Source organism: Ostrea edulis, chromosome 5 (genome assembly GCF_947568905.1).
Source record: "Ostrea edulis chromosome 5, xbOstEdul1.1, whole genome shotgun sequence".
NCBI classification, from domain to species: domain Eukaryota; kingdom Metazoa; phylum Mollusca; class Bivalvia; order Ostreida; family Ostreidae; genus Ostrea; species Ostrea edulis.
In genome coordinates, this window is record NC_079168.1 from 30,982,127 (window position 1) to 31,000,205 (window position 18,079).

The 18,079-nt window shown below is 36.9% G+C and overlaps 1 protein-coding gene across 1 annotated transcript; it reads right to left on the minus strand.

Moving 5' to 3' along the window:
* Positions 1-1,809: 1,809 nt before the first annotated feature.
* Positions 1,810-3,340, minus strand: LOC125651224 (uncharacterized). Its single transcript, XM_048879804.2, has 3 exons — positions 2,314-3,340; positions 2,041-2,271; positions 1,810-1,874 (listed from the first exon to the last, which is right to left on the minus strand). The coding sequence occupies exons 1-3, from the start codon at positions 3,338-3,340 to the stop codon at positions 1,861-1,863; spliced, it is 1,272 nt and encodes a 423-aa protein (XP_048735761.2). The 3' UTR covers positions 1,810-1,860.
* Positions 3,341-18,079: the final 14,739 nt, after the last annotated feature.

Consider the following 18,079-nt stretch of genomic DNA (forward strand, 5'->3'; position numbering starts at 1 on the left):
TAAAGAAGTACTAGAAGAGTGGATTGTTCCAAGGTGATTTGTTGTACAGACATGTCATAGTTTCATGTAATCATTCATATCTTCATCCGCATAATTTGTTTGATCATTTTCATCTCTGATCAAGATCAATTAACAAATATCGAATATTTACACGGGTGATATGATTGAAGGTTTTGAAGACAATGCTCCTTTCCTTTCTCTTGCTTCTACCTTAAATTTCTGGTTTGCAACTCAATTAAAAGGATCAGGTCAGCTGCTATATTTACCGTGAATTTAAAATTCTAAGTATTTGATTCTCCGTCATTTGACAGTAAGCTTTAATGCTAATCTAAACAATGACAGTATGTGGATATCCAAACTTAGATTTAGAATTGCTTCCTGGGTTTTTTTTCTGGATTTCCAAACTTAGATTTAGAATTGCTTCCTGGTTTGTTTTTTTTTTTGGATTTCCAAACTTAGATTTAGAATTGCTTCCTGAGATTTTTTTCTGGATTTTCAAACTTAGATTTAGAATTGCTTCCTGGTTTTTTTTTTTTTTGGATTTCCAAACTTAGATTTAGAATTGCTTCCTGAGATTTTTTTCTGGATTTTCAAACTTAGATTTAGAATTGCTTCCTGGTTTTTTCTGGATTTCCAAACTTAGATTTAGAATTGCTTCCTGGTTTTTTTCTGGATTTCCAAACTTAGATTTAGAATTGTTTCCTGGGGTTTTTTCTGGATCTCCAAACTTAGATTTAGAATTGCTTCCTGGTTTTTCCTTCCGCGTCTAATTCTGCCCTGTAGCTTTCTTGATTGATTGTTTGGGGGTTAAAGCCGTATTGGCAATATAATAACCATTTACGGAGGTTAACTAAATAAAATATGGTCGGTTTTGAAGAGATTTGGAGCAACATAGTTATTAAACATAGTTATTAAACAGAATAGATATACAGTATATATTGCATTGATATCTTTGTGACATTCATCGTTTCTTTACCTCGTTTCAGTACTTTGATTCTATATAATTCCTAGTAATATCAAATACGATAGCTGCAGAACTGTAGCTATCTGAAAAAATATTGTTCCGTCACAACATTGTTCAGAGAGCTACAGGTCTGCAGCTACAATTAATAATACACTTTCAATTGAATAGCAATCTTTACCAGAGGCATAAAGTGACATCATTAGCAAATTAGATTCTTGAATGCATGATTGAAAATCAGTAATGTAAAATAAAAACAGGAAAGGGCCAAGTATAGATCCCCGTGGAACTCCAGCTGTGACTGGCTGATAAGATGATTGATACCTGTCTCATAAATAGTATTGAAACCATTGTAAGGCTGTAGCATCAGAATTGTAACACTGAAGTTTTAGAAGAAGAATATCATGATTTACAAGGTCAATCGCCTTACTAATTCGAGAAAGCCCGTCCCAATAAGTTTCTCTTTGTCCGTTTCATGTAACCTTTCACCTGTATATTTAGTGAGAGCTGTTTGACGACAGTATAATTGTCTGAAGCTTGGGATGGATCTACAAGATCAAAGTCTGCAAAAGAGACCGTATGTATATCGCTACAGGTGTTTGTAACATTTTTGATAATGTTGGTAACATAGATGAAAATATGGGTCTATAGTTAATGGGATATAATCTACCCCCCCTTTTGAAGACCGGAGTAACTTTCGCAAGTTCAGGGAGAATGTCAGGTACTATATTAGTATTTATGGCACGGATCACAGGCTTGTGTATTGGTTGTGCAGTAAGTTTCAACAGAACATCACAACTCTTTATATTTAAGGTCTTCATTTTTAATAACAAGCAAACAAATAACAAGGACTCCGATTTGTGGGCTGGTGTCGTGGAATCGGAACACAAATGGGCGGTCTAATAACCGTAACCTGCAAATAATACTAATCTTAGCAAAATTGAAGTGTAACATGACAATTTATCAAGAAATATCACTAGTGATCATCATAGTCAGGATTTTATATGATATTCAACTCTTCCGGAATATATTTCTAAAAAATAAAACTTGAAGCAATTTGTAAAATTGAGGAAATTTACCCCTGTATTTCTTCATGAAATAGGGCCTCATGAATCTGATCTTCTTGATTGGAATGGGCATGATCTTTTTGTATGAAGGTCTTCTGTAACCTAAGTAGGAGCGCATTCTGTATCCCCCATACTTGGGTTTGTAGAAAAGTCTTGGCTTAAAGAATCTTTTCACTTTCCTTCCATACCCACTCTTCTTTCCGAATCCACCGCCAAAGCTAGCCCCCGCACTAGCTCTGGATCCTACAGACACCCGGGCGCCAACAGAGGCTCCAATGCCGACACCACCTCCAATGCCAATACCGCCTCCAATTCCGACACCACCTCCAATACCGACACCTCCTCCAATGCCGACACCACCTCCAATGCCGACACCACCCCCAATTCCGGCACCTCCTCCGAATCCCCCGTTACCTCCTCCAATGATGGTGGTGTCGTCGAAATTTCCAGAAATGCTGCCTGGGTTACCCCCTATGATAGTGGAGTCATCGAATGATCCGCTAATGGAGTTCAGGTTTCCACCTCTGTTGATGATTGTGCTGTCATCGAAAGACCCACTGATGCTGTTGATGTTTTGATCTCCAATTATGGTGGTGTCATCGAAATTTCCGTTGATGGTGGAGTCATCGAATGACCCACCAAGGGACCCGCCTCCTATGCTGAATCCTCCCCCGACATCGCCTCCAATATCTCCTCCGAAACCTCCCATTCTACCTCCTCCCATACCGCCTCCGATCCCTCCTCCCATACTGCCTCCGATACCTCCTCCCATACCGCCTCCGATCCCTCCTCCCATACTGCCTCCGATACCTCCTCCCATACCGCCTCCGATCCCTCCTCCCATACCGCCTCCGATACCTCCTCCAATACCACCTCCTACACCAATACCACCTCCTACAGCGGCGCCGACGGACGCTCCGATGGACACATCAGCGGAGGCATGACTAAGGGCACCACCCCCTATCACTCCGCCATTGTGGTTATCGTGATGACCTCCCTTGCCCATATTGTGGAGACCGATGATTCCTCCTTTTCCGTGTTGACCGTTGTCAATATGTCCACCATTGAAACTATTATCGAACTGTCCGAACTGTCCAATATCCATTCCAAGATCTACCTGGGTGGATCCGATGTTACCCCCATGATGATCGATAATTCCTCCATTTTGATGATGGCCAACCCCGCCACTATTACCCCAGCCCTGGTTTTGGCCACCCACTCCAAGATTGTTGGCTGACGCTCCACCAATGGTTCTCCAAAGCCCGACGTCGGCCAGGGTCAGGGCGAGAAAAAGGGCGAGCGTTGTCTTCATTGTAATACCTGTTAACGAAATGTGCAGTCTAGTAAGTCTGATGAGCCAATGAACGGTACGCTTTATACACGTTTTCGTTTTAATTTAAGGTATTAATTATGTATACCCGAGGTTGCAGAATTCGCTGGTAAACAAATATTATCAAACAAAGTCCTTATTGATGTACTTTAGTTAAGAAATAATGATCGCGTTTTCGTGTATGTTGCAGGATAACCTCCTTGGTCTCGAAATGTTGTTTGAAATATAAAAGCCAACCTCCTTGGTCTCGAAATATTGTTTTGAAATATAAAAGCCGATTCTTTTATATTTCAAACAACATTTCGAGACCAAGGAGGTTATCTTGCAATATACACGAAAACAAGAACTTTATTTCTATTCTAATACGGCTCGGAAATATGCAGCCGATCGTTTTCCTATATAGCCACGAATTGGGTCACTGTGACGTCATGACAATTTTCGAAACGGCCTACATTGTTTTTTGCTGACGAAAAGTTCTTCAGTCATTTGTGAATTTGTTTTACAACATGTATTGATTGATGTTTTATGATTATCAGTCATCGACTTTATTGTTGCATTAGCAAAATACAAAATGCGAGCGAGATGAGCATCATTTTTCTCATAATCAGTTAATATTACGTATGATAGTATATCGCAGAATAATGACCGCGGTATTCCTTTGATCTTTGCAATGACCGTGGTAGAATTTATTGAAAGTGATACACAGACAAATCATATGAACATTTTATTTGATCTGAACAGTTCATGTATTTTATTCATATATATTAACAAAGCATTGCTTCCATGGAGATGCGCTCGATAATGAATATTACCAACTACAAAATTGCAGTTATTTTTCCCGGGGATTTTCCATACAATGATATTTTAAAAATGCAATTACAATTTTAATTTTTTGAGAAAATTTCTGTGCATTTTTCTACAACAGCAAAATGGAACTTCATAGCAAAATGGGAGGGTGGTACACATGTTAGAAAAAATCGAAATGAATTTATATCTCTTCACTAAAAATTCCTAAGCCGATAACTTTCATGTAAATAACCTTGATAGCCAATAGGCACTATAACTCATCCCTCATATAAGTTTCATGTAAAATAAACAGCGCACATGCAAACTTGGACCAATTGATAAAATTTAGAGAGACAGGTCAACAAAATGGCAAAATATATCTGGATATTGAAGACAGTTTGGGGTTATCTAAATGCCATCTATACCAATCAAATTGAAATTAGATCCTTTGACCTGCTCACGTATATACGCGAGCGGATCAAAGGATCTGGTTTAATTAGATTGCATCTATACGTTATATGATTCCTTTTAAGTTATTGGGACATTTCATGAATGATGCATGTGAAAAACATGAAATATTTTTGTTATCCACCTTAGAATGTTAATTACTTTTTTTTTTTTATCACCAATCCTTAGGAAAATAATATCAAAAGAAAATTATCTTCCTAGCCAACCTTTCTATCTACATGGGGTATATAAATGATCAAACAATGCGTCTAAAAGTGCGCATAAAAATCAACAAAATTTTCCAATTAAACTGCTATTAATGCATAAACTCTGTTACACAATTGAAAATATATAATTTCCTGGATCTTTTAAAAAATATCCTCTTCAGTTCTCTTTAAAACCTCTGTTTCATAGAAACAGGACTCGCATTTGTTAACAAAATTTACAAGATTAAGAAAATATTTTCTACTTGATAAGTTGTTTCGAAATATTCACTGAATGTGAATACTACCGGTTACCAGATTTGAAAATGAAAAGTAAATTTTGTCGTGAATTAAGATGACTTACCTGCTTGGAGTCCTCTACCTGACACACCTACAAATAGGCATGTGCAGCTTTATATACGCCAAGTCCTGTCTGGCAGCCCGGGTGTGTTGTCATCTTACAGGTGCTAAAATCTGTCATGTTAGGTAACAGTTTCTTTGTCCCGGACTAGCCATTTACGTAATACGCCTTGTACGATGTCCGAATCCAGACAGATCTTTCATTGTGTAAGTGAACCGATAAAGGCTGGACCAAGTATAAATCTTGAGAACACATTTGTCTCAAAATATTTAACCTTTTAGACATGTGCGCGGTAATTCCGAAATGACCTATAGTGCACAATATGCTGAACATCATATATCTGTGACAACGGACCATATTGTGTATTACTATCGTTTTCCTTTTGAAAAAATAAGATTAGTTCAGACATTTTTGGTTTGCTTTTATAAAGATTTTCTTTCAATGGGTTGCTGTAATATGGGTCAGTTCGGATACTTTTAATATGGGACAATTTTTCCCCCCAGAAATCGGAGTGAATGGATTTTATTTTGAACTTAGGTGATTAAAATTTCCTAAAATATGGCCAGTTAAAATCAATTGATAGATTATCATCCCCGCCCGCCCCTCAAAAAAGGGCCCGTTCCGATTTTTTTTTTTAATTTTCGCAAATATTACGATTACAAACAAACTAGCTTCCCAGTGACATGAGTGAATGATGAAAGTCCCAGAATGTTGGTTTTATATCTTCTACCAAAGAGTATTTGAATGTTAACTTGATTAACACTTTGTGTGATGCCTTTTGTCATTTTTTTTCTCGGGGAAATAAAAATTAAGAAATAAAATCCTCCCACCCGCCCCATTTTTTTGTGACCCCAAATGATAATCTACTAATCAAGTTGAATTGGCCTAAAGTACCGTGTGGAAGGTTCAATTGACGAAATTAATTTTATAATTCAGAACATAAGGAGTACAAACGCAATTCATAAAAAAGATTGTAAAAATGAAATAACCAATTACAGGCCAATTTCTTTAATTAGTATAATTGGGAAGGTAATGGAAAAATGTGTTTATAATCATATGATCAGTTATATATACGAAAACCAAATCCTGTGCAAAAATCAGTTGGGTTTTATTAAAGGCGATTCCACTGTGAATCAACTTTTGGATATTTCTAACGATATTGGTAAAGCTATTGACCAGGGAAAAGAAGTAAGAGCAGTCTTTTGTGATACCAGTAAAGCATTCGATAGGGTTTGGCATCGGGGATTAATATTCAAATTACATCAGACAGGTTTCTCAGGTAAAGTTTTATCTTGGTTAGAAGACTATATATCCAATAGAAGACAAAGGATAGTTATCAACTTCAAAACATCTAAATGGGTTAAAATTAATGCTGGAGTTCCACAAGGTTCAGTTTTAGGACCTGTACTATTTCTCATTTACATTAATGACATTATCCTTGACATAAAATGTACCATTAGATTATTTGCTGACGATACTACCCTATATATTGTCGTTGACAACCCGCAAAGCGCTAGTGATACCCTTAACTGCGATCTTCAAAAGATTCATTTGTGGTCTAGGAAATGGCTCGTTAACTTCAATCCCTCTAAAACAGAATCATTAATAATAAGCAACAAACGTACACAAACTTCTCACCCGGATTTGTTCTTTAACAATTGTGTCATAAAAAATGTTGAATGTCATAAGCATCTAGGCGTTACATTTTCCCAAAATGGGTCATGGTCCTTTCATGTTCATACAGTTCTCTCCAAAGTTCTGTTAGATTAAATATGCTACGGAAAATTTGTCATATATTAGATAGGAAATCATTAGAGAAGTTTTCTTTTTCTTTTATCAGACCTATTCTTGAATATGCTGACGTAATATGGGATAATATTTCTACTGAAATTGGTCATAAAATCGAACATCTTAATCAAGAAGCAGCCAGAATCATAAGTAGGGGTACAAAACTTACAAATATACTTAATCTTTACAAAGAATTGGGTTGGGAACCACTTGAAAGCAGAAGGAAAAAACATAAACTTATCCAATTTCACAAAATGGTCCACGGCCTAGTTCCCGAGTACATGTACTTATGTAATCTTGTTCCTCCCAAAACATATGAATCTCACTCGCATAACACAAGACAAACTGACAATATTTTACAAACCAAATGTAAAACCACGCAATACAAAAATTCATTTCTGCCCAGTAGTATCTCTCTGTGGAATAGTCTTCCTGACGATGTGAAAAACAACCCCTCAATATCAAATCTCAAAAGGCATTTGAACATAGATATTAAATCCCCTCCGCCATACTTTCTGACAGGTTCACGACAAGCTCAGATTTTACATGCACGTCTACGAATGAATTCCAGTTCATTAAAGTATCATTTATTCACAAAAAATATTGTCGACAGTCCTTTATGCTTATGTGGTGAAGTAGAAGACAGCAAACATTATCTCTTAGAATGCCCATTGTGCCATCAACTCAGGGCCAGGTATCTTTTAAATCTAACACAATTGTGTAACATTAACACAAATACTCTGCTTTTTGGAAATTCACACTTATCAGTATCTGAAAACATAACTATATTTCAATCAGTACATAAATTTATTACACAAAGTAAAAGATTTGCTGTGCCCTATAAAACCTGATATATCAGCAATACGTTCGCTTGCATTCTAATATTTGCCTTTTGTATATGTTCTAAATATGTTGAAATATTCACACAACCCTACCACACATTATCATCACCATTGTTTTATCATTATTTTGTATGTACATGTAAATGACGAATCGCATGTGTATGTTATTGCCATAACCATAACACGATTCTGATTTACTAGTGTAAAATAGGAGACGGATTTATACAAGTGCTAGCACTTGTTTCCGAATCCTGTTAATTTTAATAAATATAATTTAAACCAAACGCAATTCCTTTCAAAGTCGACGCGTAGTTGAAAAAACACTACGTTGAAAAAAGGCATTTTAGACACAATTTTCAAAAACCAAAGACATTATGTGACAAAGGAAAACCTCTACAAATCAAATCAAATCATGACACCTTGACATTCAAGTAAAGTTTCTTCATTTTTAAGAATATTTCTATAACCCGATATTTTTGTACAATGCATTGCCTTAGTTCATGGCTGATATCTCCCGATTTGTTTTCTCTGTATTTACTTTACTACTGTACATTGTGCGATTTAGACCTGAAAGCGCCATGACCAGCTATTGAAAGATTTTGTTGAAATAGATTAGATGTTTTTCAATATCTTTGAACGTTTTGCAGTTTATAAAACGCAGATATGTTCAGTAGAACTGTCTGATGAGTATAAAGGACAATATTGTAATCGTAAGATTTACGTTACAAAACTTGTCATTACAATAACCTCCACCCCAGGTGCTCTAAGTACAGGCCCGTAGGAAGCAATTTCACTTGGGGTGGGGGGGGGGGGGGGGGTGGGGGGGGGGGGGGCACCACACCAAAGTAATTTACGACAAAAAAAGTGGGATATCGACAAAACCATTAGTAAAAAGATAACTGCATAAATATGTGCAAGCATTGAGGTGTACGTCATGTACATAAATCTAATTATGTACATAGAATCTAATTAGTTTCCCAGAAAACCCCTTAACTTTAATTTTAAGTTTTGTTTGGTTTTTTTGGGAGTGGGGGGGGGGGGTGTTAAGGATTTTTTTAAATCTTTTTTTTTGTTTATATCTTTATCATTTTGTTATCAATCATTTCTGAGTCATAAGGTATTTAGTACTCAGTAAACTAATTACTTTCCAAAAATCGCCAGTCTGTGTTCACTTTCACTTACGAACTCCTCAACTATTTTTTCTGGATTCAGTTCATCACTCTCATTTTTATGAACATGCAATAAAAGCAAATTGTTTGTTCGTATTTGGCTCATTGTTGATCTCAGTGATGTTTTCAATCTTTTCAAGGCGCTGAATGAGCGCTCACTGGTAGCGTTAGTTGCAGGAAGTACCAAAAATAGTTTGAGAATTTTGAGGATCTCGGCAAACAGACTTTTTTCATTTGAATGTCTGAAAAATTCAACCACACTTGGTATATCTGGCGTAAAGTGTTTTGGCAAAACAGTCTTTAACATTATAAGTTGGCAGTGAAGATCCTTTGGCTTCAAATCGGTATCATATAGGGTCGTGTCAAAATTGAATTCTTCTTCAAACGTTTGACCTGTGCAAGCCTTAATTACGAGGTTTTCAAGATTAACTTAAGCTTTGTAACCTGATTGGCCAAATCTAGATTTTATGCCAGCTAAAACCAGATCCTCGTAGAAATCTTTCCTATACATATCTGCACACGATGAAAAAGTATGTGCTGCTGTCCCATCATCAAGTTTACGAGGAATTTTGCGTTTTCTAGGAAGAACAGGATCATCGATGTTCATCTGTTTTGCTTTTTCAACAACTTCCTCGTAACACTAAGTGAAGATTGTCTCATCTCGGAGACTTTGCAAAGCACTCATTGTCGTTGATGCCATTTTTTGACCATCACTCGCCAAGAGATTTGGAGCCTGCAGAGCCCTTGCCAAATTATCACTATAACGTAAAAGTTTTTCACTCAGTAAACACCCAAAGAAGAAATCAAACCTGCACATATAAGCAGCCACTCCCCTAATTCTGTTTCTCATTTCTACCTCACGCACGTATTGGAGGCTTTCATCCCAAACATTTCTTAGAATTTCATAGTTTGACAAAATGCTCAAAAATATGTCGGCTTTTATTGTCCATCTTGTGGGACACAAAACCCTTATTCCCGCTGACGTTTTCTCTAGATTTTGGGCATTTTTTAATGTATTGAAAATCATCTCCCTTCTTGGAGATTCTTTAATCAACTTTGTTATATCCTTTGCAATGTCCAGGATGTCTCTAAGCAACTTACATCCCTTAATAGAATCACTGCAAGCTAGATTCCTTGTCGAGCAAGAAACTTCAAAATGTTTGTGATTTTAAGCAAATTCTCTCTGTTAGACTTCTTCTCGACTTCGTGCGTCTTTGAAATACATTCTCCAACATCTTTAACCTCCTCCTTTATCGTAAACTCCCTTTCCATTGCCTCTTTATGGCAATAACTTTTCTCGTGTGCGGCGAATTTTGTGGTTGCTTTTTTCCAGTTTTTAAAACCATTTGATATGAAAGCTTTTTCTTTCTTGTGACAACTGAGAGTCTTCTTCTCTTCTGAAATGATTTTATGCAAGGAAAACAGAATACAACATCTTTGATTTCTACATAATGTAACCAAGACCACCGATCAAACCAGGAGGCATTGAAAGATCTCATCTTTTTACCAAACTTTTTTGCTGGAAAGAAAATATTCCGTGGCTGATTTGGGGTACTACCGATCTCTGGTGTATGCCATTTTTCATGTACAACCTAGGCCTTTTGAACTGGTATTTCTGAGATATCATCTTCTGAAGAAGAAGAAGAAGAATCAATAAAGGAAGCAACCTTAACATGTTTGTCTGTTTCTTTGTTTGCAGTTCCCCCAATTTACCTGTTTCAATAGACTCCTCATTTGTGTTAGACTCCAAGAGTGGGGAAGGACTATCTTGTGATTGTTTTGGTTCAAATGAGCGATGAGGTTCAGAATCCTCAAAGGATGACCTCGAACGGTTTGAAAGAGGTTCCTCATGCTTGTGAATACAGGCAACAAAATGATTAGGTGTCCAACCATCTATTTTTGTAGCAATTGTTTGAGTCCACATGATGTGGATAGCATGCTGATATTCTTTAGCATCAGCACGGTCAAGAGGAACAATAAGCTGATTATGATCTTGTCTGTTTACACCAGGGTTTTGCACCTCGGGGAAAATCGACATGATTGGTTTCTGCAAAACGTTAGAAGCTACGAACATATGTAAAAGGCTTGAATAGTAACCGTTCTGGGTTGTTTTTATTGTTTACTTTTGTAACGAAGCAATCAAATCATCAGTAATTAAACACTCTTCTGACAGGGAACTTTCAAAGACATATTGAAGTGAACTTGTGTTTGTGGACATGGTCACAAAGGTGTTTTCATTCGTGTAGCGCTTCAGGTTTGAAACAAGTTCAAACACAATTCGTACCCTCATTTCCTTAAAATTGTCCTCATGTCCAAACACAAAAAAGAGAGAGTACTGAATAAACAATTCCCATCACCATATATCTGAATCGGGATAAGCTCAGAAGGAGCATCATTTGGATAAAGCTCTGAGGAAACTGCATCTTTTCGAATATTCGAAGTTGGGATATTAGGTATGCTTGTTGGAAGAGGATATTTCTTAAAAATTTGCCCTTTGAGTCTAACAAGAAAACTTAGTGTTCCCCATCCTTTTTTCCCCTACATTCCTTGCTTCTTCGTGCACTTTTTCGAAAAATGCCTTTCTTTCGTCCGTCTGGGCATACATTGTGAAATATAATCAAAGTTAAAACTGTGCGGAAGGTTGATCTTACACTGATACGATAGTGTCTACTCTTGGACCAAGAATGAAACAAGGTCTTGACAGCCTGAGACTTTACAAGCTTTGAAAAAGTTGTTACACGTCATGACCTACGTCACATTGGGGGTGTTACGTCACTGATAAATAGTACTTCACACATTGTCGGGTTTACCTTTACCATAAAAACTGTGATGATAAAAAAAGTCAACAATTCATCATATTAGCTTTACAAAAAGATTTTAAATATATACAAACGTTGAACTGGTATTAGGGCAGTTGGGCATAGACATTTTTGTATCAAGACGAAGTTTCTATGAACAAGCTATCTAATGAATTATTAGACCTTGAAAGTTGTCAAGGTCACACATATTAGATACCTTTTGATCAGTCGTCCCTTGCGAGATTTTTTCACTCGTATGTGTCGTCAACAAATACCGGTAAAGGACTTTAAACGACATTAGTGTCGGGCACTTGGCAAAGGAACAGTCACTACATATCATAGTTTTGACGCAGATGCGGAGCTGGGAACGAGAACCGAACCATTACCTCATGATTACGACCTTTTGGATGATGGCCTAAGAAATGTTTTGGCATTAAGTTCTTTTCATAATATTTTTTTTTATTTAAGCTAAAGGACAGTCACACTGACTGACTCTGAGTCTCATTGAATTAAATGAACTTTCTGCTTAAAAATAATTATACATACACTAGATCTATATGTGAATTTTACTATATGAATTTTTTTTTTTTTGGAAAAATATCTATTCTATGGAAGATGGTAGGTGCCAGGGTATAGAATTAATATTCATTTAACTGGCGGTCGTTACTTAGTATATGGCGGCCGCCAGTTATTCGCCCTCTCTCCCTCTCGTTCAAAGGGGTATAACCTAAGTTATTTTCACATGCAATCTAAGATATTGGCGTACTGGCCCCCATTTCACTCTTTTGTGGTAGTAATGAATGGTTAAAATGTAATAATGAATTAACTGATGAATTGACGGACAAACGGAGCACCCCTTCCCTCCAAGTTAGAGAGTATGAAATTTTGGCAAAAGAGAAATTTTTAAGTTCCCTTTCTGCTTGTCAACAATTTTAGAGGACAATTTCTCCTCCAACTGTCCAGACAACTTTTAAAATGATGCTACGTGTCTGCGTACTATTCTAAATATTTCAAAAATAATCACTCAACAGTACAAAGTAAATTGTTTTTGAAATTGGCAGCCGCCATGCATACTTCAAACCAGATCACTCCTACACGAGGTACAAACATATGTTCATCACAGACACTCGACGTTTTAAATATTTACTATAATTTTTTTTTAAAAATTATAAATATTTTTAAAACGTCGAGTGCCTGTGGTTTATAGGGAAGGGTCACAAAATATACAAGTAGGTATTGAAAAATAAATTAATAAAGAAATAGTTAGGTGTAAGTAAATTAGTCTAGGAAAAGCAGTCAGCACTTTAACAAACTTTGCCAATGATTTTAAAGTTTAAAGAATTACGTGGCATTCATTCATACTTTATTTCCCACGAGAGATTTACATGTAACATATAATAATGTCATATATATACACTGTACATTAGAAGAGTAAACATGACATAGATGGAGATGGTAAGACAGAAAAATCAGGAGAATATATATTGAGTACATGTTAAAGGTAAGCTATACCACAGGTAAACTCGGTAAACATTATAGGTAAGTTATACCACAGGTAAACTCGGTAAACATATTATAGGTAATTAAGTTATACCACATGTAAACTCGGTAAACATATTATAGGTAATTAAGTTATACCACAGGTAAACTCGGTAAACATATTATAGGTAATTAAGTTATACCACAGGTAAGCTCAGTAAAATATTATAGGTAATTAAGTTATACCACAGGTAAACTCGGTAAACATATTATAGGTAAGTTATACCACAGGTAAACTCGGTAAACATATTATGGGTAATTAAGTTATACCACAGGTAAACTCGGTAAACATATTATAGGTAATTAAGTTATACCACAGGTAAACTCAGTAAACATATTATAGGTAAGTTATACCACAGGTAAACTCGGTAAATACTAGTATATTATAGGTAAGTTATACTACAGGTAAACTCGGTAAACATATTATAGGTAAGTTATACTACAGGTAAACTCGGTAAACATATTATAGGTAATTAAGTTATACCACAGGTAAACTCGGTAAACATATTATAGGTAAGTTATACCACAGGTAAACTCGGTAAATATATTATAGGTAAGTTATACCACAGGTAAACTCGTTAAACATATTATAGGTAAGTTATACCACAGGTAAACTCGGTAAACATGTTATAGGTAATTAAGTTATACCACAGGTAAACTCGGTAAACATATTATAGGTAATTAAGTTATACCACAGGTAAACTCGGTAAACATATTATAGGTAAGTTATACCACAGGTAAACTCGGTAAATATATTATAGGTAAGTTATACCACAGGTAAACTCGGTAAACATATTATAGGTAATTAAGTAATACCACAGGTAAACTCGGTAAACATATTATAGGTAAGTTATACCACAGGTAAACTCGGTAAGCATATTATAGGTAAGTTATACCACAGGTAAACATATTATAGGTAAGTTATACAACAGGTACCTGATTTAGAGGAAAATGGTTTTTTTCCCCACATCATACGTTATACGTATATCATACATGAAAATATACATGCACACATCTATATTTACATATACACGTGTATGTTATGCATAACCAGTTAACTTGCAATATTGGGCATAGTGTGAAATACGACATTGAGATATCTACACTGAGGTGATGAACTACACGAGACACTCTATATAGTACCAGGATGCTGCGTCTCTGAATAAACGGAAGTTAAGGGGATGTAAACTGGAGGATTGTTCAGAAAATGTAAGGCCTGGCAGAGACCTTCCACCTAAAACAAACGTATATAGGTCACGACTGCCAAGTCCACACAACTCAGCGGATAGGTATCGAAATTTTCGACTATTGTTTGCACCAAGCTTCTCTGAATACAAAGGTTCCTATGCAAGCTGTTGGAACATGTTCAAATACATTTGTAAAAACACGATGACAAACTATACACATCTCGGGTGGAGTATCGACAAGAGTCCAGAGTTTCACTATAAATTTGCAAAGTTGAACTTCGTGCATGTCTGTAGGAATTTTCCAGAGCATGTTGGAATTTCTACTTTGGGTTATACTTCTGAAGAGTGTGAAGTCAGGGTCTAGGAGTATACGTGCTGATCTAGTTTCTGAGATATGGTTGGATACAACAAAGTTAACAGTTCTTTTCCATTCTGCTTTGGTGGGAAACGTTCCAAGTTAGGGATAGAAGTGGAGTTGTATTTGAAGGCTATACTTGTTGAGTAGATCGATCACATCCGGTGTGAACCCATAAAGTTTGTGTTTTGGAAAGTCGATGTATGAAAAAAAGTCGCCATGAGGTGGAGTTAATGCCTATGTCTGAGGGAGAGAAGCGCAATACGCTAGATTTATTTGAGCTGAAGGTAAATCTCCATTATATTGAGTAGCTGTAGGCTGTGTCTAGAAGAATTTGGAGTACCCGTGATGACAATGCTACACAGGAAATATCATCTGCTAGTTTCACAGGGTCTAAGCCCGATTGGGCTCGAACTCTGTGATACCATATATTTATGGTATCACAGAGTTCGGGCCCAAACGGGCTTAGCCCCTGTGTCTGCTAAGGCTGGATTTGAAGATTTTATACTGTAAATTCCGGTATTTGTGCATTTATTTTGCAGTTCCTGTAGACGATCATTAATAAACACCAGATAAAGTATGGTTGAAAGGAGTCTACCTTGCCTTACCCAAGGGGCCATGATTTTAACAAATTTGAATCTACACATGTCAGAAAGCTGTCATGTCAATTTGAACTTGTCTGGCCCAGTGGTTCTTGAGAAGATGATTTTCCCCTACATATTCGCATGTAAAACGTTTGATTCCCTATTTTGGCCCCATCCTACCCCCAGGGCCGTGAATTTAACAAACTTAAATTTGCATTATGTCAGGAAGTTGCCATATAGATTTGATCTTTTCTGACCCAGCTAGTGGTTTTAAATCAACACACCTTATTTTTGTGATTATCTCCCATTTGAAGGGGACTTAACCCTTCATTTGACGAAATGTGAACCCCCCTCACCCAAGGATGATTTGTACCAAGATTAATTGAAATAGGCCACAGGCAATTCCATCGCTTAGGGTCGAATTTACTATTAAAGAGTACTCTGTATTAGTAAATTCAACCCCAAACGATGCAATTGTCTGTGAAATTGGCCCTCTGGTTCCAGAGAAGAAGATTTTTTAAATTTTTGTCAGTGTATTTTTGCTTTTATCTCCCTTGGAGAAGAGGCGTTACACCTCATTTCAACAAACTTGAATTCCCTTCACCAAGTTTTTTTGGTTGAAATTGGCCAAGTGGTTCTGGAGAAGAAGAAAATGTGAAAAGTTTACGACACAACGACAACGGAAAGTTTTGATCAAAAAGGCTCACTTGAGCCCTCGGCTCAGGTGAGCTAAAACAACCCAAGACTTTTCTTTTATAACCCCGAGCTTTGCAAATATATGCCTCTGCGCTTCCAGGGGAAAATACATTAACAGTCTTCCTAGGGGCCGGCGCCCCAGATGATGTTAAGCGGCGAGAAGGCTTCTCCTGACTAGTAGGTACCAGACCTATCAGTAGCTCCAGACGATGACCCAGGCCCACCTTTCGCCCTCGGGGCTTCAGAGTGACGCTGGGGCTGACGATCACTGCTTCCCTGTGCGCCTCCTAACTACTGGTACCTGGACACTTCCTACGAAAATGGCCGGCTTCGCCGCATTTAAACATGTTGGGGGAGCCCGTTCAGCAGTTGCCTCCATTGGCCTGGATGAAGTAAGGTACCAAAGGAGTGGAACCACAGGGCCTGTTACTATCTGTCGGAGCAGCTTCCACGAACTGCATGTGGTCCAATATCTCCCCAAGGTCGCGCATGGAGTTCCGGTCTGGAGAAGGATCCCGGCCGGGTTAGCCCTCGCCCGGCCCCGGCGAACTTTCAGCTTCACGCCTTCAGGAACTAACTTTGGCTAGATTAAATTGCTGGAAATACTACACCCGCTCCACAGCCTCCACTGTTTAGGCTGTGCCCATCCATCCTGGCATCCTGGATAACAATATGTACTACTATACCGTCAGAGTTCATATTTCTGCACTGCACACACCTATGGTTATATCATCTTCGCTAGCCAAGGGTGACGCTCCACGGTGTTTCTCTTTTCTACCTTTGGCTAGCGAAGATGTGGTTATATAGGAAATATTGATTTCAGACAAGATTTAAATTAACAAAATGAAATATACAATAATAAATAACCAAACTACTTCACACATATAAGGCTAAACATTGAAAGGGGACGTTACCAAAAAATCCCTCGACACGAGAGATTTTGTCCAAGATGCAACAACAATTCAGTGGATGACGAAAAACATTTTTTATTCTCATGTAGTCATTTATCAGAAGAAAGGGTTATCTTATTTCAAATGATAGACAAATCATGTAAGAATTTTGTAAAGATGGACAGTGATCAAAAGCTTATATGGCTGGAATGAAGATGAAAATATCCTCATCCAAATTAGTAAGATGATTTTAAACAGTGGGATATAATACTACAAATGTTACATTTCATTGCATTATGCACATTTTCTTTCTTCGTCATATTTTACACCTGTAGGCTGTCTTGGCTACTGGGAGTACAAGACCAACAGTCTGGTAAAACAATTTACTACCAGATTGTTAACAGGTACTGTCCCTCGGTGCTCCCTGTAATCAGGTCAACATGTCGTGTTTTTATTCTCTCATATAACGCTATTCTCTTTTATATAAGTATTCTAACCTTCCTGCTTTAGACATAAAACATTCAGAACAACTGGATCTTGTGTGTAAATATGTAATATACTTGCATGCTGTATTCAGTAATGTGATTTTGAACAGTGTAATGTGATACTGCAAGTACATGTCTTTGCATTCTACCCATTTCCTTTACTTTACACTTGTAAGCTGTCTTTGTTACTGGGAGTACAAGATCAACAGTCTGGTACAATAAATTTATTACCAGACTGTTAACAGGCACTGTCCCTTGGTGCTCCCTGTAACCAGGTCAACATATTGTGTTTTTATTCTCTCATATAATGCTATTATTCTCTTTTATATAAGTATTCACACGACATATTTCTAAATGATTGTTATTTATTTTCATAGTTATAATTAATTGCCTGTTAACATGTACATGCCCCCCGAGGACCCTTGATTGGTGAATAAACTATATATATATATATATATATATATTATATATATATATTATATATATATATATATATATATATATATATATATATATATATATAAGGACAGTGCCAGTTTCAGAGGCAATATCAGTATAATAGTTTAAGTAAATACAGTATCAGCATGCAAG